Below are 21,774 nucleotides of genomic sequence, written 5' to 3' on the forward strand. Positions count from 1 at the left end.
ACAATAAAGTGGGTTATTCTTTTCTAAATAAATATAAAAAGATTCAAATATAATCTTTTCATAACAAACCTTTAGCTATGCTCAAATCCTCAGCCAATAACAAAAGAAGAAAATATGAAGGCGTGCCTGGTTCAAGAGGATATTTTAAAATGCCAGCAACTGAAATATACTTTAAACTAGAGTAGTATTTGTAGGTAAACATTTGTAGAAGACACAAGCATGTTCTTACTTTGTGGCAGGAATACCAACGTGTCAACGGCATCAGGCTTAGCAGCTGTCTAACTTGCTTGTACATTTGTGGTAGTGCTTGTAATTGTGACTTCAAAATGTCACTGAACATCATGCGCCCGTCGTTTTTAGCAGGTTTTCTTTTTTTGCAGTTTTTTTCCACTATCCATACTATATACTGTATATTGACCATATATTAGCAATGTGATTTGTGACTTTTCCTGTCATGAGGAACTCACATATTTCTCATATTGGAGTTTGAGTTTTAATGTGGTGGAAATTATTTATTTAATGCTCTGGATTCTAAGTACCTCCATATTACTGGGTTACTGCTAATTCCTTGCCGACTTCCTCCACCGCAGACACAGTAGCCTGTTAGCTTCAACGGAGCCTCCGAGCTTCTGCTCCGCCCCTCTTTCCTCCGCCATACAGGCACCAGCTCAATTCAAGTCTATATCGATATCACCGATATGGTTGATTTTGATATCACTCTTAAAGCAAATATATTTTATTTATATTTTGAAAATATCGATATATCGCCAAGCCAAAATACTGATATTGATCCAACATAATGCATACATGCAATGCATCGTGCACAAAGAAGAAGAAAAGCACTAATCATACATACTTTGTTACACTAATGTGTAACGTTAGAAAAAGCTTGCTGAAGTGATAAACAGAGAACAACAGTCAAGCAACTGTAGGTATGAGGGAAAAGTCACCTATAGTTATATCCACAATGTATTAGCAGCTATGCATAAATCTAGCAAGGTTCGAGGTGCTCAATGAAACATTTAAACTCGGCCTGTCAAAGTTAATGTCTTAATGATGCAACGCGTTAATGGAAGTTTCCTTGGCGGTAATGGTGGAATTTTTTTTTATTGATGCCAGATGAACGTGCATGCCTCCTATTTCACTTCCGCCACACACCGTAGTTTGATTGAACTCTGTAGCCAAAAGCTGGAACAAATATTGATGGGAAATGGAGAAAGAAAAGAGTATTTAGATTGGTAAAGTTAGCTTCAAAGCCCTGGCAGGTGGCTCTTGTAGCAAGACCAAAGTTATTTGGATCTACTGTTGCTGTGTTTGACTTATCACGGATTCCATGGCCTGCCAGAGACTGGAGCAGTACAGGTATTGATTTTATTGTCATATACAGTGGTATGTTGTTGTTGTTGTTGTTTTTTGTTGTTTGTTTTACATGCGAGCCGTCTGTTTGCTAATTTTTGCATTGAACTGTACTGTAAAATTGTGAACTTGTAAAGTTTGAGTTCCAGCTGCTATTGACGGACTGTCAATGTGATGACTGTGGCTGAAGTCCAGTGTTGTGGTAGCGTTGGCAATTTAGCATCAAACTTACAGGGGGAAATCTCTGTGGTCAACGGTTCGATGTACAACTATACTAACGATACATCAAATTTTATGTCAATATCAATTTCGGAAATATGGGCCATTATTTAAAAAACTAAAAATACTGTCAGCAAGCATACTTTTATATTATTATTTTTCTTTGTTGTTAGCATATTAGCTCTTAAAGTCACCCACAAAGGTTCAGCCAATACAAAATGTGAGCGAGTAGGACCTCTCACACTGAAACAAACATGTTTTTTTGATTACAGTGTCAGCTCAAAATAAGATTTGTTTATTTATGATCATGGTTTTAAAGTCTAAATTTTGTGAGTAGAAAAGCCTATTTAGGAACATTCAGAAAGGATTATTAAATATTTGCCAAAATTCACTTTTCCCACAGTAGGCATAAAACATTTAGTCACAATTACAAACTCAATGTCATTTTCATTTCTCTTTAAAACACAGAGATAGTAATAATTATATTACTTCATTCCAATGCTGTAACTATTAGTTAGAAATCGCCCAGTTTTTCAATGTTTAATTCGAGCGGCGATTTGTCTTACTTTGTTTGACGGTCTTTGAACTCATCGTCTACTGTTCTCTGATGCACAGACGGATGTATTTTGGATTTATTTTTGATGTATTTTCCCCCTTTTTCTTTCACCTCATATTTGTTCCCAAACCATTCCCAAACGGGAATGCATAAAGGTAAGATTTGATGACTTTGAGTGCTAATATGCATAATTGTGGTACACAACCTCTCTGAAAATCAAAGTCCACCAAGCAGGATGGTGGCTCTGTATTCATTTAGTTTTCATTTGATGTTGTTCCTGCCATAGTTTTATATAATATATCATACGTAAATGGGATCAATCACATCGCTATAATGTACCTATGTTTTACTGAGGTGTCTTTCTTTAGCTTATCATAGATAAAAACATGTTTCTATCTGCAATTAATTCTGAGTTAACTCCGGACAAAATGTGATTAATCAAATATTTTATATTACTCGATTGACAGCATTAGTTGAACCAAAACCCAACATTACTCACCACCGACAGAAGTTTCTCCTGTGATGCCGCTTCATGTTCACGATGAGGCTGGTCAAATGACTTAATTCCCAAACCCGTTTACTTGTGACGTTTTGGAATGCAACCAATATTTTTGGGGAACCGCCATTGTGCATGACATCCCTAATTTTACAGGCCATGATAGGGAATGTAAACAGGATATACCTATGGTCACCCTGTTGTATGTATATGCATATTACCATTGCGTTATTTTGACCGTAATTTGAATATTACAGATGAAAAATGCAGTTTTGCATATGTGCAGCTGATTTTCCACTTGTGGGGATTTCATCTTTTCCATAGAGGAGCAACAGTGAATCAGGAGGGCACTTTGATGCCCGCTGACTGATGACATATGATGTCTACATCTGGATTCCAGTATCGTTTGATTCATAGTGCCAACAGAATTGAGAACACTGTATGGAACAATTCAACACAGATATAAGGACTGTTGCACACCTAAGCACGATATTTAAAGCCCTTGTGCAATCTCATATCTAGTGTGCCTTTTCACATCTAATCCGTTTAGTTTGACATTATCAGAGAGGCATTGATTTAACACGATGCATGTTTTTAATGAATCTTTCCAAGTGCTTTTCCCAAATTTCAGTGTTAACTCTCCTGTGTGACCCCCTCAGCTCAGTCCTTCCAGGAGTTTGCGGGACTCTTGCAGGAAGCGGAGCATGACAGGATGATGCTGGTGGGTTATCGATTTCCTCCATGCGCACACACACTTCCTTTATGAGCTTCATGAGATATGAGGAAAGCTTATAAATGCACATATTCCACAGACACTTTCCCTGGCTCTTTTCTTAGGTGCAGGGTGCACTCATCATGTGTCATGTTATGGTATTCATGCCATGGTATTCATGCCATGGTTTGCAACTAGAAGCAAATCCTGTTTGACTGGGTTGTCCGGGAGCGGTCAACCTGTGTTTAGCAGTGCTGAAAAAATACCGCTTACTTGCTTGTACTCTTATTGCAACACTGTCTTTCTTTGTATGTTTTGAATGTAATTGTAATATACTGTAAGTTATCTTTATTTGTATGTTCAGGTTCAGAATGCCTCAGATCTACTCATCAAACCTCTGGAGAAGTTCAGAAAGGAGCAAATAGGATTAACAAAAGTGAGTTCTGCTATGTCACATTGGACTCCAAGTCAAACGCTTGCACAGCACACAGTCCTTTCCTGACCGCAGGCAGGATGTCATAAGCGGCTTCCTCATTATTTCTTATGAAGATGTGTGTGTAACACGAAGAACAATACTGGTATGCTACATTTCCTCATTTAACAAGTGTGAATTCTACTCATTGTACAGGGCAGGGATGTCCAAAGTGCAGCCCGGAAGCCATTTCTGTCTCACAGCTGCTGTGTTTCATGTAACTGTCAGGAACAGATATGTGCCTCACGAGGTGGCGTACGTGGTCAAGATGCGCATTGTGGCCTGCGATGCGCAGTCCAGTCCTGCGCATTTGATTGGTTAAGATTACACCCGGCTCTGTTAAACCCTCTCATGCCTTCTCTCCTCCCTCTTTGCCAGTATTGCCGGTGGGAGGGATGGAGGCATGGGTGCGTGGCCCTGCGCCAGACTGCGCTGCTCACAAAGTCCGTAATCCTGCGCCTGCTCTATGAAATTAGAGCCCCATATCTCAAAAAACCCTGAAAACCCTCTAAAATAGAAATAAAATGTTCATAAAAGAATTCAATATTGAGTAGCTACACTGTTCTTGTTAATCACCTCAAAAATCGCTTTGGGCATGCGTGATGCCAGTGTTTGCAGGAGGCTAGAGGGAATGTTGCACCAGGTGGTGGAGATGGCTTGACGGAGGGCATGCACTGTCTGCAACGGATTTTTGTTGCCTTGACAACTTGCCTTGTCATCCAGCCCCAAATGTTCAGTTGGATTTAGATCAACGATACAAGATACAGAAAGAGTCCCAAAGAGTGAGCTTATTGGTCTGGAAGAAGCCCTTTGTCTGGCGGCCATTGTGGACTGCAGTGTTGTCCTCTTGAAAAAGCATTAGCATGCAGACAAGGGCCTTCAATGGCCCATGCAACATCTTCACATAGCAAGCTGCTGCTCAACCTGAAGCGCCATTGTTCCATTGAAGGAAAAAGCACCCTAGATCATTATGGCGCTCCCTCCACTGTGCGGTGTGGAAAACATCTCCTTGTCATGACAGTCATGTTGGAAACCATCAGGACCGTCAAGGTTACATTTTTTTCTTGTCAGACAATAAAACTTCCATGTTCGGTGCTCTCATGCAAATTCCCAACAGGCAAATTTTGAAAGATGTTTTTTGGGTCTTAAAAACCATTTCTCATAGATTGGTGTAAAATGTAAAAAAACAAACCAAACAAAGTTCTAAAAAAAAAAAAAACTGATTCCATTGGATCCTATTTAATGTTCGTTGAGACACATAAGAAGCGGCCTTGACTGCCAGAACAACAGGCCTTTTTTTTACAGGTTTGAATTATTTTACAACAGGCACAATAATCACTAAAACAGGCTACTGTTGCAGCCGTAACCCACTGTAAGCTAAAACTTAACTCTGAACCCCCAACGTTACTTCCTGTCCACTGCTCACTCAGCTCCCCTAGCACCAAAACACATTTATAGCAACACAAATGAGCATTTTTATGTCTCAAATGGCTCCTCTGTCTGGAACTCCCTCACTGCAGCCGCCTGCAATTGCACTAACATGTCCTTTAAGTCTTATGTTAAAATCCATCTCTTTAAACTTGCTTACAATGTTTAATCCAATTTTCGCTTAGTTATTCTCATTTTAACTTTACATGTCTTCTACTCTTGTTTTATGGTACATTGCATTAATTGCATTGCTTGCTCTACTGTAAAGTGCCTTTGAGCTTCTAAATGAAATATAATATTATTGTTATTATTATTGCTATTAAAAAACGTAATTAGGCACAATTAGGTTAGTTAGTTAGTTAATTAGTCATAATAAGGGTTTCTATGATTAACTATGGAAATATTCCATTCATAAATAAGGAATCCTACTTTTTAAAATTCACTTGCATGGTCTGTTCGGGAACATATTCCCACAATAAACTAGGGATTACTGAATTATCTTCTGTGCAGGAGAAGAGGAAGAAATTTGAGAAGGAGAGCGAAAAATATTACTCTCAGTTGGACAAACACCTAAGTCTTTCTGCTAAGAAGAAGGAGAGTCAACTTCAAGAGGTGGGTGATGATGTTTGGTTTGTGGAGCGCCACATGGCCAACTGCTTGATGCCGCTTCATTTGTCTTTATCCGCCACAGGCCGATGAGGTCTTATGCAAAGAGCGAGACAACTTCTATGAGTCTTCTGTGGAATATGTGTACCAGATCCATCAGGTCCAAGACAGGAAGAAGTTTGACATGGTGGAGCCTGTAAGTCAAGTGTGAAGTGTCAGAGGCAGATGTAACAGACGTAAGATGTACACCACAGGGACAATAGTAAAGGGACACACTTCTTAATCAGTCAGTTTGTTCCTGTGACGCTTAATTAAGACATTTTGGACTAGTCTGTACTTCCCACTTTGTAGATGCATTCTTCTGGATGAAATGGACACACACACAGACACGAGTCAGACACGAGAGGAAAATCTGGCAGGAACATCATGCTTTTATGATTTATTTTATCATGTGTATGCACATTCTGGAAAATACTTTGCAGTGGATGTCATTGTTGGTGTGCTGTTTGCAAAATATGCACACAATTTCTGCTACACAGATAATAATGAGCAAGTAAAGGACCTTTGGACATCCAATGACAATCATTTCTTGTCCACCGTCGTCATGTGTGTTCATTACCATGGGAAGCGCCTTAAATGCTTTCTGTTTTGCTTCCAACACACACCAGCTGCAAAACAAAAAGCTCGGCATGAGTAAAACCTCAAGTTAATTATGTATTCATATCTAAATATCATGTGGTGTCCAAATCATCACAATTGTTATCACTGACATATATTTCGGTGAGTTTTATATGCCACTATTTTCATGAACATAACATGGTGCAGTTATGATTTTATGTTTTGTTATGAGGCGGTAAAATGATAAATTTCAATTTATAGCAATTATAATAAAAGGTTTTTAGCCAGCAGGTTTGGAGAAGGTGTCCTATTCAAACCTTTGAATGCAGACACACTACTTTCTTTTTTTAAATTCACACTTTGCTCCACAGGTTCTGGCATTTCTCCATAGTGTTTTAACCCTCAACAACCTGACTGTGGAGATGACGCAGGACTTTATGCCCTACAAGCAAGAGCTGCAGCTCAGCCTGCAGAATGTAAGTGCATGTCCTGGCAACAAATTAGTCAGATGTGATTCCCTCTAAATCAAAAGCCAGTCAGACTTGATAAATTGATGTCCTCTTCTGCCTGCAGACGAGAAACCACTATGAGAGCACCCGTGAGGAGATGGAGGACCTTATGACACGAATGAAACACTCATCGCAGAGCTGCAAAATGCCCAGTTGGTTGCCTATGGAGGGTTATCTGTTCTGTCAGGAGAAGTGTAAGTGTAGCAGGTGTTTAGACATGAACATAGTACTTAATATACAAGTATAAGCTTGTGTGGATTCCCTCTCCTGCAAGTTCTGACAAGGTGGGCTCTGTTTTTGCTTCTATTCCAACAGGGGCTCTGGGCGTAAGCTGGGTCAAATACTACTGCAAATATCACAAAGAGGGGAGACTCCTGTTCATGGTACCCTGTGAACAGAAACCCACCACTAAACAGGTGTTACAATTAAGAATTGTTAGCATCAATCCAAAAATCCAAAAGCCACTTTGCAACCACGATGTTATTCCCTTCAGAGTCCCACACAGCTAACCTTGAAGTCCTGCATTCGCCGGAAGACCGAGTCCATAGACAAGCGCTTTTGTTTTGACGTGGAAGTTAATGAAAGGTTAGTGTACGCAAATTTGAGGACAGCGACTCCGACAAGCTTCGCAAGGGAAACTGGTGAGGGCGGGGCAGGGGGTAACAGGTGGATTTCCAAGGACGGGGCGTGAGGGTGAAATGGGCCGTAGCCCAAACAATTCCAAAGCAACAGAAACAGATGGCGAAACGTGGCAACAGCACACAGGGAAGGAACATGACATGCTCACAAGCCACTGATGCCTTGTCAACACTCTGCTCTGTCATAGCTAATGACTTGGAATCTGCACAGACACTTGCTTGTCCTCAGGGTGTTTTTCAATGTTTAAATACATGCTGAATGATGCATCAAGTACTTTGTCCTGTAATGCTGAGCAACTAATTAGAGTCTCTGCAAACACTGTCATGAGAGCTCAGCTTGTCTGACAGACTGAAGGTGGCAGTACTGGCTTTGCAGAGACTCTGGTGATGGTAGCGCTGTTTAAAGGGCATTTGAGCTTCTTTTAGTCCATTGTCAGCACATAAAAAGAGAAGCAAAAATAGACTTTGGATATTTATATTATATTTATTATGGTTGAAAATGTATTTCCAAGTAGTTTTGACTGGGTTGTAAACAAATGTAGACCGAAGAGGACAAGGAGAATTGAGAAAAAAGAAAATGGCAAGTTTGGAGGCTTTTGCTGACATAATTACAAGAAAACTAAACAAGAATAATATCAAAATATTAACAGAAAAAAGTTAATAAGAAATCTATATAATACGAGGTAAATGATGTAATTTTTTTGCGTAAAGTCCTGAGAAACAAAGCAATGATTTTTTTTTTGAAAAATGGGTTGCAGAAGACGTTTTTACAAAAATAAAGTAAAAATATTATCTGAGTGAAATCATAAAGCAAAAAACAAACAAACAGATGCTCAACAGCCCATGTAAGAGTTGTCAAGCCAATTCTCTCCTCCTACCAACTAATTTCCTCAAGGCTTTCTCTAACCGAGCCTGCAGAGTGTTACTGTCCTCTACAGCCCGCACCCAGAGCAGTAGGCCGGAAGTACATAATACATCCGTTGCTGCAAGATATGCGAGTTGCTGCCTTTCAACATGAAATTACGCCGAGAAAACCTACAAACTTGCTATTTTGTGTATTCTTAATTCTCCTGGTCCTCCTCCGTCTCCTTTTATGTTTGTTTACCAGCACACCCCAGTCCACACAAAACTACTTAAATGATGAACTTGGCGTAACAAACAGAATCGCAGAAATGAATGTTACACAGTGGGGTCTTGGTTAACGTCTTTAATTCCTTTCAGAAAGTCCAGAAAAACTTTGGGGGAAAAAAAGTCCAAAAAACGTTGTCCCTTTGGGGCGCATGAAAGCTCCCATCATGGGATAGTTTGGATTTTTTGACATGGAGTTGTATGACAACCCCATAACAGTGAAGTCCATCAACAGCGACCCCACTTTTAAATGAAGAGTTTGGCTTCTCAAAACAAAATCGGCGTTATTTTATCTGCAGTTGTGTCACGTCTCGCTCCCGAAACTGAACCATGTCTTTAAATGCTCCCCACGGTTTGAGATAGCAGTGTACGGTGCATTTGCAAACAGAATAATTTAACTGGAACCTTGGCCTCTTTAATGGCATTCTACTGTTTCCATAGAAGCACTCCAGTTACGTTCCAGGCGCTTTCGGAGGGAGACAGGAAGTTGTGGATGGAGGCCATGGATGGAAAAGAGCCTGTGAGTTCACTTTTTTGTTTTTTGTTTGTTTGGTGGCACTGCACTCCCACATACTAGAATATGGCAGGGCTGTCCAAACGGTCACACACTTAAAAAAAAAAAAAAAAAATGAAAGGAGGCCTCTTCAACTTTTTGTAACACATGCAGATGTGCTAAGACGTTACATATAGTTCATGCAGATGTGCTAAGACGTTACATATAGTTCATGCAGAGGTGCTAAGACTTGAATGAATGTGTGATGTTGGTGAAAAAACAAAAACTTATTGTTTCAAATTAGGTTTTAGTTTCCTTTTTTAATTTTTGAAATATTTATATTAAATCTTCAGACAATTTATCCTCGTAGTATTAAGACCTTATTCCCATAATATTTCCCCCATAGCATTCTCATATTATAATTTCCCCCCACTGGGGGAAACAGTATACTTAAATATTATTTTCATTTAATATTTAAACTCTACTAAAATGACATTATTTTTATGAAGTTTCTTTGTATAACTGCAATTTTTTTCTTAGTATTCTGAATTTATTCTCACAAAATTACAGCTGTTTTCCCACTTCTGCTGTTTTTGTAATTTTTCAACTTTTCTCAAATTTTCTTTACTTTATTCTCATAATATTATAACTTTTCCAAAACCAATTTTTTTAAAATCTATTACATCTTTATTTGTTACATAACATAACAATTACATAACAATTACATAAATTCGCATTAATATTACTTTAATATTTACTTTAATATTTCACTTGGCTTTTTGCTTGTCATACTTGTCATACTACTACATGAAGTTGGAAGTGCAGATAATAAAGAAGAATGGCTATTTAAGGTAGTTCTTAAAGCACTATTCTCATTAGTTCTAGAAAGCACTACAGTCATTAGCTAAGCAAGGTGCTTGTTGCCCAGATGTCCACTATGCAACGCGTGGGATTGTGTGTCTAAGTGACAGTCGCTTGATCTTAAAAGCCCCTAAAATGCAGATTACCTCGCACACTCTGTCTTTTTATGCCACATAATGACGTTGAAGAGGAAACAAATGCATATTTTATCCAGCATTGGCTCTATAAAACATAAAACAACAACACTGTTTTTTTCTATTCAGCATTGTTAGTGCATTAAAGCAGAAACGTGCCCAGCTTATATTTGTAGATGCTTTTTTTTCCACAATATTGTTCTCTTTGGTGCGTGTCATGGGGACATCCTGAGACGTAGGCAAAACAATGCTCACGAGACGTGGGGAAGTGGTAAATGGAAACTTTCGGTACCCTCTTACTGTGCAACTTCCCCAAAGAATGAGTAAATGATAAAAGCCACATTTTCTGCCCATTTAGCAGATATTAACCTGTGACTATAGTGACCGCTCGGTGTGCAAAAGATCTGTATTTTATGCTTCATGTGAGCCATCTGTGAGTGTGGTGGCAGCATGGTTAGAAGAGGTGGATTTGGGTGTGCAATGCATACCCTCATTGATATTCATCAGTGAGAATAAAAGTAATCCACATCAAAGCAGACAATCCTCCAGTCTTCAAAAAAATATATGTATGTACTGCATTATCAGAACTATAATTGCTCCGTAGTAAGTCACATCGGTCAAAAAAAATGCTTCATGAAGAGGAAAAAAAAACATAAGTGGCACTGGACTACACTATGCGTTATTTCAAACAAAGTGTTATCAGGCTGGATAAATTTATTAATGTGAACGAATTACGAGCGGAAAGTCAGTCCAGATACAGCGCGAACATTCTACCTCCATGCCACTGATTAAAATTACGGAGGAAATCACTAACGCTATAGATCATAGGAAGTATGCAGCCGCAGTATTCATGGATCTGAAAAGCCTTTGATACAATCAATCATGACATCCTAATAACTAAATTAGAAAGGTACGGAATAAGGATTAGTTCTGAACTGGGTCAAAGCTACTTAGCTGACAGGAAGCAATACGTAAAGCTAGGAGAATACACATCTGCAAGTTGAAATATTATGTGCGGAGTACCCCAGGGGTCAATACTGGGACCAAAACTGTTCAACTTGTACATCAATGACATTTGCAAAGTCACAGAAGGCTTAAAGTTGGTATTATTTGCGGATAATACCACTGCTTTTTGTTCTGGAGGGAGTACAGACGAAATAATTCGTAAGGTCAGAGAAGAAATGGTCATATTAAAAAGATGGTTTGATGATAATAGATTATCCTTGAACCTAAGTAAAACTAAAATCATGCTGTTTGGTAACAGCAGAAAGGACACGCACCAGCAAATACAAATAGACGGTGTAGACATTGAAAGGGTGAAGGAAAATACATTTCTGAGGATCACAATAGATATGAAGCCTCATATTACAAATATACAACATAAGGTGGCGAGGAATAATTCAATATTGAACAAAGCAAAATATTTTCTCAATCAGAAATCACTCCACATTCTTTATTGCTCTCTGGTTCTACCATATCTTACTTATTGTGTGGAAATATGGGCTAATAAATATAAAAGCAATCTTCACTCGCTAAATGTACTGCAAAAAAGGTCAGTAAGGATAATTCATAATGCCGCCTACAGAGAACATACTAACTCCTGATTTCTAAAATCAGAAATACTTCAACTTGCTGATATAGTTCATCTTCAAACAGCTAAAATAATGCATAAGGATAAAAATAAGCAATTAGCAAAAAAGGTCATCCAATACTTCTCTACAAGAGAGGAGAAATATGATCTCAGGGAAGAAGTACATTTGAAACACTTCTATGCTAGGACTACGTTATGCTAGCCATAGCATTTCAGTATATGGAATCAAACTATGGAATGGATTGAGTAAGGAAATCAAACAATGCACAACGATGAGCCAATTCAAGAAACAATACAAGCAGTTGATGTTTTGAATGTCTTGAATAGGGATAGACAGATGCAGATTTTTTGGGGACGATGCCGATTTTGTCTCATCACCCTTAGCCGATGGCCGATTATGGACTGCCGATTTTGCTAGGGCCGATATTTGTGGCCAATAATGCTTTTGCTCCCTCAATTTACATGAAAAAATGACAATAATAAATATTACAGGTCTCAAGTTTAACACATTTATTGAAATGTAAACACTGAACACAGATTAAGTAAGTCGAGCCTGTTTCCGGTAAACGTTGGTCTCCGCCAAGGCTGCCCTTTGTCACCGATTCTGTTCACAATTTTCATGGACAGAATTTCTAGGCGCAGCCAAGGTGTTGAGGGAGTCCAGTTTGGGGCCCTTAGAATCTCATCTCTGCTATTTGCAGATGATGTGGTTCTTATGGCTTCTTCGGGCTGCGACCTTCAGCGTTTACTGGGACGGTTTGCATCTGAGTGTGAAGCGTCTGGGATGAGACTCAGTACCTCCAGGAGTTTAAGTATCTCGGGGTCTTGTTCACGAGTGAGGGAAGGTGGGAGCGTGAGGTTGACAGACGGATCGGTGCAGCCTCAGCAGTAATGCGGTCGCTGTACCGGACCGTCGTGGTGAAAAGAGAGCTGAGCCGGAGGGCAAAGCTCTCAATTTACCGGTGGATCTATGTTCCCACCCTCACCTATGGTCATGAGCTTTGGGTCATGACCGAAAGAATGAGATGGCGGATACAGGCGGCTGAAATGAGTTTCCTCCGTAGGGTAGCTGGACTCACCCTAAGAGATAGGGTGAGGAGCTCAGCCATCCGGGAGGGGCTCAGAGTAGAGCCGCTTCTCCTTCACATCGAGAGGAGTCAGTTGGCTCGGGCATCTAGTCCGGATGCCTCCCGGACGCCTCCCTGGTGAGGTGTTCCGGGCATGCCCAGCCGGGAAAAGGCCCCGGGGCAGACCTAGGACAGGCTGGAGGGACTATGTCTCACAGCTGGCCTGGGAACGCCTTGGTGTCGGTGGAGCTGGAGGAGGTGGCCGGTTACCGGGAAGTCTGGGCTTCCCTACTAAGAATGCTGCCCCCGCGACCCGGACCCGGATAAGCGGAGGAAAATGGATGGATGGATGGATGGATGGATGAACACAGATTCAGCTTTCTTAAACACACATCCAAGTAAACATTTCCAAAGTAAAAAAGTGTTTAATTATTCAAGTATTTTCTATGAAATGAAATAAAAAAAGTATCTATTTTAACTTAAGCAGAAGTAGGAATTAGCTTTGTTAAACAAACATACTTTCAAGTAAAAAAGTGTTTGGTGCTTTTAATTATTCATTTGATGTCTATGAAATAAAATGAAAGACACATTTTAACTTAAGTATAAATAAAACAACACCTACTGTACAGTGTAGAATTAAACTTTTTTCAACTTAACCACCACGTACTTTAAAAAAAAATATTTGGTGCTTTTAATTATTAAAGTATGTTGATGAAATTAAAAAGAAATATTTAAGCATAATTAAAACAACTGAGGTACTGCACACAGTAGTAACAAACACACACACACACACATCAGCTGAGCAGACGCTGACTGAAAAACTTTGCTACAGCTAGATTGATAACGGCCGCAAACGGCTCTAAACACGTTTTCACGATAGACTAACTCAATATAGTACGATATATAAAACATTTCTCTCATCATGAAAGTTGGTGTTGTGCACGCTAAAGACCTACGATGGCAGACACGGCTGCTCCAATCCGCTCTGTGTGTGTGTGTGTGTGTGTGTGCGCGTGCTCCGAGAGAGCGCACACACATAACGCATTTAACCTCAGCCCGGTGTTCTATGTAATTCAATTAAAACTGCATCACAAGTTCAACTCAATAAATGATTGCGGCCAGTAAGAACTGCCATATTTATATATAAAGTGGTAGGACCATCCAAACTATGAAAATAGGTGTGGCTTATTAGCTTAGAAAATTCGCTAGTCTTGACTTTCAGCGTCTTCAAGGTGGTTTTAGTGCTGACTTTGTACAGCTATCAATGGTGTGCTCATATGACTGAAATTGCTCATTTGAATGTATTCATTGGCATGTATTCCTTTCTTTTCATTTCAGATCTATCACTCCCCAATTCAAAAGCAAGCTGAAAGTAAGTGTGCAAGACAGTGGTGTTGCACAGGGGTCCAAAACTCTAAGCCTTCTCTAGGTTGTGTTGAGGTTGCTGTTAAACTAGTTTTTTTTTTTACTTCAAACAGTGGAATTGAATGAAATTGGATTCAAGTTTGTGCGGAAGTGCATCAACTATGTGGAAGAAAAGGGTGAGTAGTGCCATATATGAATCCCCACTGCTCCGCTTTGTTTGGTTCAAGTAGTACAATATCTAATAATCTAATGTTAATAATCTAATAATAATCTAATGTTCTTGTGTCTTTCCTTTACAGAAATGAAATAACTTTTCAGATTTTTCTGTATTTTTACTGTATTTGTTTAAGGAAAGTGTGACTGTGACTGTGAGAGTGTTTAATGAAGATGTGACTGATATTGTTTCAATGCAGCAAGCATGTCCCATTCAAATTGTGAAATGGCACATTCATAAACAGTGAAGAACTTCTGTATTTGAGTTGTGCTATGTTTCCATTTCTCCTTTTTGTCACACGCTCTTTCTTCCCCCTTATGCAGGACTGACACAAGAGGGCGTGTACAGAACAGTTGGCAGCAACATCCAAGTGCAGAAGCTTCTGAATGCCTTCTTTGGTAAGGAAATAAGCCTGTGAACCTGTGCTGCATTTCATTCACACTTTTGCATAGTGCAGCATTCTCCACTGTGATTGGTCACACTCCCAAACTACTGCGAACAACACTTTCTAATGTAGTGGGAATAGGAGTTGATAATAAATGAATAAAGTCTTTGGAGAATTGAAAAGTGTTCAGTACCAACATTGGTAGTGGAAATGTGGTATGACGTCTTTGCGGGACTACCGTGTTCCACACAGTCCGGTAGAGCGCACTGCTTCTGGCTTCAGCAACAGGTTGGCGGATATTTCACGCTCATGTCCATAAAAACAGAGCATGTGGAAAGGCGTGGGAAACAGAAGCTCAGCAGATAGTGTATCATGCCTACGGCCACGCTCATAAGGAAGCCCACTCTACTGTGACATCATACAAGAACAGTTTTGCCACGCCCTCTGAAACCGAACGTTTTGACACATCCCAAACATCTTTCAGGGCTGACTTCCAAATGCGCAAACCTCTTTATCTGAACTTTGGGATCATTTAACACAAGAATACAACATTCAACTACATTTAAAGGTCAGAAAAGTGGAAATAGAATAATAGGTTCCCTTTAAAACACCTTTTTCAACAGAACTTATATCATAGTAGTAGTTGTTCATGATCACATTTCATGCAAATACAAATACAAGCATGCAAAAGGTTGTAAAGTGACGCCAGGCAGTAATCTCAGTTGTTTACACGTATTCATTTCTTTCATCGACAAAATGTCAACGTGTATTCTTAATTCACGTCCACCTACTGTATGCAGTATATCTTGTATTCACTGCAGCGGATCTCTAACACCTTGTTTGACCACCGCTGCTTTCAGATCCTGCAAACTCAGGAGAAGTGGATCTGCACAATGGCGACGACTGTGACATCAAAACTATCACCAGTGCAATGAAGTTTTATCTGAGGTTTGTGAGCGTGTACCCATGTGAATGTATTGCAAATATAGTAACGTATTGTTTTACAAAATATGTAGATTTACATCAAGCTACTGCTTTCCACTGTGATAGTATCATGCGTTTGTTTTTATGTATCTGCAGAAGTCTGCCTGAACCTCTGATGACATACGATCTGCACCGAGACCTAATGTTGGCTGCAAGTAAGACATATTTTGGCCCTCTAAGAGCTGGAGTACATCTTGGAACACGAGAGTCATTATTTTTATCATAATGTTTGCATATTACCAAGGCTAAAGACAAAAATTGGTTTTGCACAACGGACCGGTGAGATTAATGCAATGTGCCTTCCCTTCGTTGTGTGACCTTGCACGTCGTCACATGACATCTTTTGAAGATCCTGGGTTATACACACAGTATTTAAAATCCAAAGGCCAAACTTGGAAGTGCTTCCACACTGCAGGCATACTTAGCTAGCAAGTTTGTTGCTATGTAGAGAACATCAATCAGGCACACACATATGATTATGGGTAAAGATAAACCAATGCTTTATTAGATAAAAAAAAACGTAACATGTACATGCTTTGTTTGGTATTAGAGTCGGACAGTCTTGACTTTCGGCTGAGTGAAATCCATTCCCTCACCTACAAGCTACCTGAGAGAAATCGAGAGATGCTGGAGATGCTGATCAAACACTTGGTCGTGTAAGTGTCAGCAAACGTGATATTGCATTCTGTTATGCAGACTGTGACAGGTAGGATTTTTGTCTACAGTGTGTGCAGTCACAGCGAAGAAAACCTCATGACTCCTTCAAACATGGCTGTCATCTACGGACCCACGCTGATGAGAGCCAAGGAGGAGACGGTGGCGGCAATGTTGGACATTAAATTCCAAAATATTGTTGTGGAGATATTGATCGAGGAATACAACAAGGTAAGGCTGGTCAAGATAATATAGTCATTGTGGCTTTTTTGGAAAGACAGTTGACATAGTTGACACTGGTTGTGTCAGACATTTGAAATGAATAAATCCTTCTTATTAGTCTTTCTGTGGCTATGTCTCAAATGGAATACTTCTACCACTGTGGTGGTGCAGAGAGCGCTGAGTCGGTGGGCAAAGCTCTGAATTTACCGATCAAGCTATGTTCCCACCCTCAGAAATGGTCATGAGCTTCGGGTCATGACCAAATACAAGCAGCCAAAATGCATTTCCTCCGTAGGCTGGATGGACTCACCCTAAGAGATAGGGTGAGGAGGTCTGTCATCCGGAAGGGGCTCAGAGTAGAGCCGCTTCTCCTCATTGAGAGGAGCTAGCTGAGGTGGCTCAGGCATCTAGTCCGAATGCCTCCCTGGTGAGGTGTTCAGGGCATGCGTAGCTGGGAGAAGGCCCTCCTTCGGCTAGCCGAAGACACGCTGGAGGGATTATGTCTCACAGCTGGCCTGGGAACGCCTTGGGGTCCTCCCAGTTGAACTGTAAGAGGTGGCCGGGGACCGGGAAGACTTGACTTCCCTCCTGAGACTGTTGCACCTGCGACCCGGACCCAAGTGAAAGAAAATTGCGCTTACATCACAATATTTCTGATTTTGAATAAGTGTCACTTCGTTATTGTCTGACTATTCAAACTGTGTTTCAATGCAGATGTCAGCTCATGTGCATATATGTGAATAATGCAAAACATGGTTGGGCAATTTTTCCCAGTAATGGATGGAGGATGGAGCTTGGCTAACTTTTCGAATGGGATGTCAGCCAATGAAACAAAATCCTCAACAATTTATAATGCCCTTGCTTGTAGTTAAGGAAGACTTAGTCACCAATGCAATTCATATTGTGAAAAATTTTGCATTCAGCCAGGTTAATATTTGTCACCTTTGTAGGAGTCAGAAGCATGTCCAGCAGTGCATTTTTCAGAATGTCACTTCTCTAGTGTTAAAGGGGAACTATTATGCTTTTTTCCACTTTTCTAACATATAAATGTAGTTACAATGTTGTATTCTCGTTGTGATGTCACAGAGGAGTGGGCTTCCTTATGGGTGTACTGGCGACTGTAGGCTAGATATGCTCTCTGACCTCCTCCAAGCTCTGCGTCCCCTGCCCTTCCCGAAGCTTTGCTTCTCTGTTTATGGGGTTGGTGAGTCCGAGCAGGAGAGAAATATTTTCATCTGTCAACAGCATTTCATACGGGACTGTTTTTGTGAACATAAATGTGAAATATTCGCCAAACTCTTGCTGAAGCCAGATGCAGCGCGCTCTCGCCAGGAAAGGTGCAGTAATGTCGGACACGCTGTGCTCACTGAAGTCTGGTAGGCATGCAAAAAACGTGTATGATCACATTTCCACTAACAAGGGTGTGCAAGATTGCCTGCAGTTAGTAAACATGGCGCCCTCACATCTGGCTTCTGACCTCCATGGTGGGAAGCACAAATCCAAGGAAATACAGCTGGAATAGGTGCAGATTCTGGAAGATCTAGAATTTTTTCTGTGCAGTTTATTGTGTGTAGCTTCTCTGTAGGAATCCACAACTCAATACAAAGGGTGAAAGATGAGCATAATGGGCCCCCTTTAATAATTATTAATACTATTTCTCTAAATTAAAGATACAACCTGCTTTATTTTTAAGGCTATCAGACACGCAATCAACTCTTTTGCTGAATGTTTTTATTATTATTTTTCTATTATGTTTCTGGCCAATTTTTCCTCTCTGACTGTACATTATGACCGTTCTCTGCTGTCATCAGTGCTGCTTCTTGGCAGGCGCAGATAGCACTTACTCACTGGAAGTTTTGTCGTGATCACAGATTTTCAGTCATATGCCAGAGGATGGCAACGCCCCACCCATCCCTCCTCCACGCATCACCCCAAGAAAGAGGCAGCCCATCACCATCTCCAAGCGGCCGCCTCGTCTTTATCCACCTCTGAGTCACGAGCACTTCCAGCAGCAGCACACAGGGGGTAATTATCAGCCTTCCTTGGCCTGACTGCCATCACCATCATCCTCATCATTATCCTGTCCTGTCCTGGCCAAATTCACTGTGCAGTACTTTGTGATGTTTGGACAAATCTGCAGAGGAGTCACACCAAAACACATCGGCTGCTTCATTTTACTGACACAGGGCAGAGAATGTGTCTTCAGCATGCTCATTACATACTCCGAAATGTCATCCCAACATCTTCTTGATCCTTCATTGCAACACTGAAGCTCTTTTGATTTGGCTACTGGATATTTTTCATCACATTTCCCTTGTAATTTATACAAAACCATGTCATTTCTTAGGGCTGCCCAAACATTTCCACCTGCACACTTCACACACAAAATCCAATGATGAGGTAGCCATTTTGATATTTTATGTAAACGAACTAATGTTCGTAAAATGACTGGTCTTTTTCTATTTGTGTTTTTTTTCTTTCCTGTTTAATTATATATTAACACTTTGGGCACACTTGTCATAGCGGTTAGGGCTCCATCCAATCCTTCAAACATTGCAGATATATTTGGAGCATCTGCACTGTAGGACTACTATGTCTATGAACTCCATGTCATGCTCCCAAACAGATGGCCAGAGTAGCAACTACGTGATTGAAGCGGACATCTCAGCAAGTCCAGTTCCCCTGCAGAGGACCAAATCTTCAAACTGTGCCCCACTTGTTCCCAGAGAACCTCCTCGGAGACAAGCACCAGTGCACAGAGCTAACAGACACGTTGACTGTGACATAACAAAGGTAGAAAGGCCAGAATCTTCCTCAGTTCCAAACGGGGAGTCTGGAGTCCCTGTGGGTAGAGTACCTTCATTCCAGAGCAGGAGACCTCCCCTTAAAGGTACAGCAGCCAAGAATGTGCCACTGATGACTTTCAGTCAGTCTCAAGCAACATTGTATTCTGTATTACAGCAGAATGTGATTTTCCAAGCAAAACAAGGCCCACAGAGAAACCCCCCATATGCAGACCCCCGACTAGGCCCCCTGAGCCACCCTCCAGGCAGCCTTCACTCAAGATGCAGAGCACTGCCAGCAGCGATGGAGCCACAGCGTCCTAGTAAGAAGCTAGCAAATGCACAGCTTTACAAGTGTTTCAAAGATGACCAGTGGGAGACAATCTCCATTTCTTGTGTAATGTGGTGTCATGTCATAACAGAAGTTCTCTCAAAACACGGAAAAAGCTAATGCTATATTACATAGGACACAATCGTTAGCAACAGTAGCATAGCTTTGCGATGCTAAAGTGCAAACATTACAACCACTCTCACTAACGTAGGTTAGCCTTTTTGCTGAAGAAAAACATGATCAAACTTCCAGCTCCATCGGTCTCTCACTGAAGGACACAGTAGAAGACCAGGCCACATTTTAAAATGTGTAATGAAGCCTGCATTTTTGCTTTATCCACTTTTGACATGCACACTGTGACTCTGTACTTTTCCAATGTAATAGCATGTTAGCAGGACTAGCATAGCTATGTGACGCATACACAAGGTTGGCCTGTTTGTGAAAGAAAAACATGGTCACATTTGCAGCTCCCACATCGAGGTCTGGCTGACGGAGAGTTTTACGATGTGTAGCAAAGCCTGTTTATTTTAGACACTGTCCACTGTGAAGTGGGCTACTGTCAGTGTACTATGTATCACTCGTAGTAATACGACTACTAATTACTTAGTTACGCCCATAGAGCTGTGATGCAAACAAGTCAAACCTTTTGAATGGCTCTTTTTGACAACTGATTGGCGGATACAGTCAAACCTCGGTTTTCATATGCCACAGTTTATGTATGATTATTACTTAACATTTCTAACCTAGAGAAAGCCATGCATGATTAGTGAGTAATTATTAATACTATACTACTACTGTCAGCTGCGTGCTAATCACGGCTTTGTAGAATGATCAGCCCTCAGGCTCTTAATGGTAATGTTCATAGATGATGATATTGAAGCTGCTATGACAGTCTCACAATTATTCCAACATGTTAGTGGTGACGGCATTATCATTATCATCGTCTTCACACGTCCTTTGGAGACGCTTCGTGATAACAGGGCTTTGTGGCAGTCCGTCGTCCGCACAGCTGCGTGGCCCAGATGGACCAAGAGCAGCCAAGAAGGAGACAGCATTTACTGTTTACTCTCAAAGTCAGTCAGTGTCATAAATACTTGACTTCATTATCACCTTTCAGCCTGTGAGCTTCTTTCATAATGACCAAGTCTATCTACCTACTTTTTTAGCATGTAAGTCACAAGTTAAAATGAGTATTAATTAAGTATTAATTTTCAAACTTCATCTGTCAACTGTCATCAAAGTAGTTGATTACATAATGATATTCAATATGTCAATACCGATAATTACACATCATTCTGCAGCAGTTGTGTACATAAGCCGAGAACACTAATAGGTCAGTTGAAATAAATATGTAACGTTCATTAGGACAGTCCATGTATCACGTCCAGTTAGCATTTGTTATCATACAGCGGGGAAAATAAGTATTGAACACGTCAACATTTCTCTCAAAAAACATATTTCTAATCGAGCTATTGACATGAAATTGTCACCAGATGTCGGCATCAACCCAAGTAATGCACACATACAAAGAAATCCAAACATTTATGTCCATAAATTAAGTTATGTGTAATAAAGTGAAATGGCACAGGGAATAAGTATTGAACACGCGTACTGAAATTTATTTAATACTTAGTGCAAAAAACCTTTGTTGGTGATTACAGCCTCAAGACGCCTCCTGTATGGAGAAACCAGTCGAATACATTGCTCAGGTGGGATTTTGGCCCATTCATCCACACAAACTGCCTTCAAATCTTCAAGGTTCCGGGGGTCTCTTCTGTGAACCCGGATCTTCAGTTCTTTCCAAAGATTTTCAATTGGATTCAAGTCTGGTGATTGACTGGGCCATTCTAGCAGCTTTATTTTCTTTTTCTTCAACCAGTTGAGTGTTACCTTGGCTGTGTGCTTGGGATCGTTGTCTTGCTGAAAGATCCACCCTCTTTTCATCTTCAGCA

General features: G+C 40.5%; 1 protein-coding gene across 3 annotated transcripts in view; it reads left to right on the plus strand.

The window, feature by feature from the left end:
- LOC131132780 (oligophrenin-1-like) overlaps positions 1-21,774 on the plus strand; it is a 30,428-nt gene that overhangs the window by 2,698 nt on the left and 5,956 nt on the right. For 2 of the 3 annotated variants that reach the window (XM_058078718.1, XM_058078721.1), the window contains 19 exons: positions 3,287-3,348; positions 3,704-3,775; positions 5,750-5,851; positions 5,931-6,041; positions 6,835-6,939; positions 7,037-7,166; positions 7,288-7,388; positions 7,466-7,557; positions 9,180-9,258; positions 14,223-14,256; positions 14,363-14,425; positions 14,787-14,861; positions 15,709-15,796; positions 15,929-15,987; positions 16,383-16,488; positions 16,558-16,717; positions 18,580-18,733; positions 19,335-19,598; positions 19,670-19,814. In XM_058078718.1, coding sequence (XP_057934701.1) covers positions 3,287-3,348; positions 3,704-3,775; positions 5,750-5,851; positions 5,931-6,041; positions 6,835-6,939; positions 7,037-7,166; positions 7,288-7,388; positions 7,466-7,557; positions 9,180-9,258; positions 14,223-14,256; positions 14,363-14,425; positions 14,787-14,861; positions 15,709-15,796; positions 15,929-15,987; positions 16,383-16,488; positions 16,558-16,717; positions 18,580-18,733; positions 19,335-19,598; positions 19,670-19,814 — 2,002 coding nt within the window. The remainder of the gene's footprint in view (positions 1-3,286; positions 3,349-3,703; positions 3,776-5,749; positions 5,852-5,930; positions 6,042-6,834; positions 6,940-7,036; positions 7,167-7,287; positions 7,389-7,465; positions 7,558-9,179; positions 9,259-14,222; positions 14,257-14,362; positions 14,426-14,786; positions 14,862-15,708; positions 15,797-15,928; positions 15,988-16,382; positions 16,489-16,557; positions 16,718-18,579; positions 18,734-19,334; positions 19,599-19,669; positions 19,815-21,774) is intronic. The other variant, XM_058078719.1, reaches the window with a different exon arrangement.

This window comes from Doryrhamphus excisus, chromosome 7 (assembly GCF_030265055.1).
Source record: "Doryrhamphus excisus isolate RoL2022-K1 chromosome 7, RoL_Dexc_1.0, whole genome shotgun sequence".
Taxonomy (NCBI): Eukaryota; Metazoa; Chordata; class Actinopteri; order Syngnathiformes; family Syngnathidae; genus Doryrhamphus; species Doryrhamphus excisus.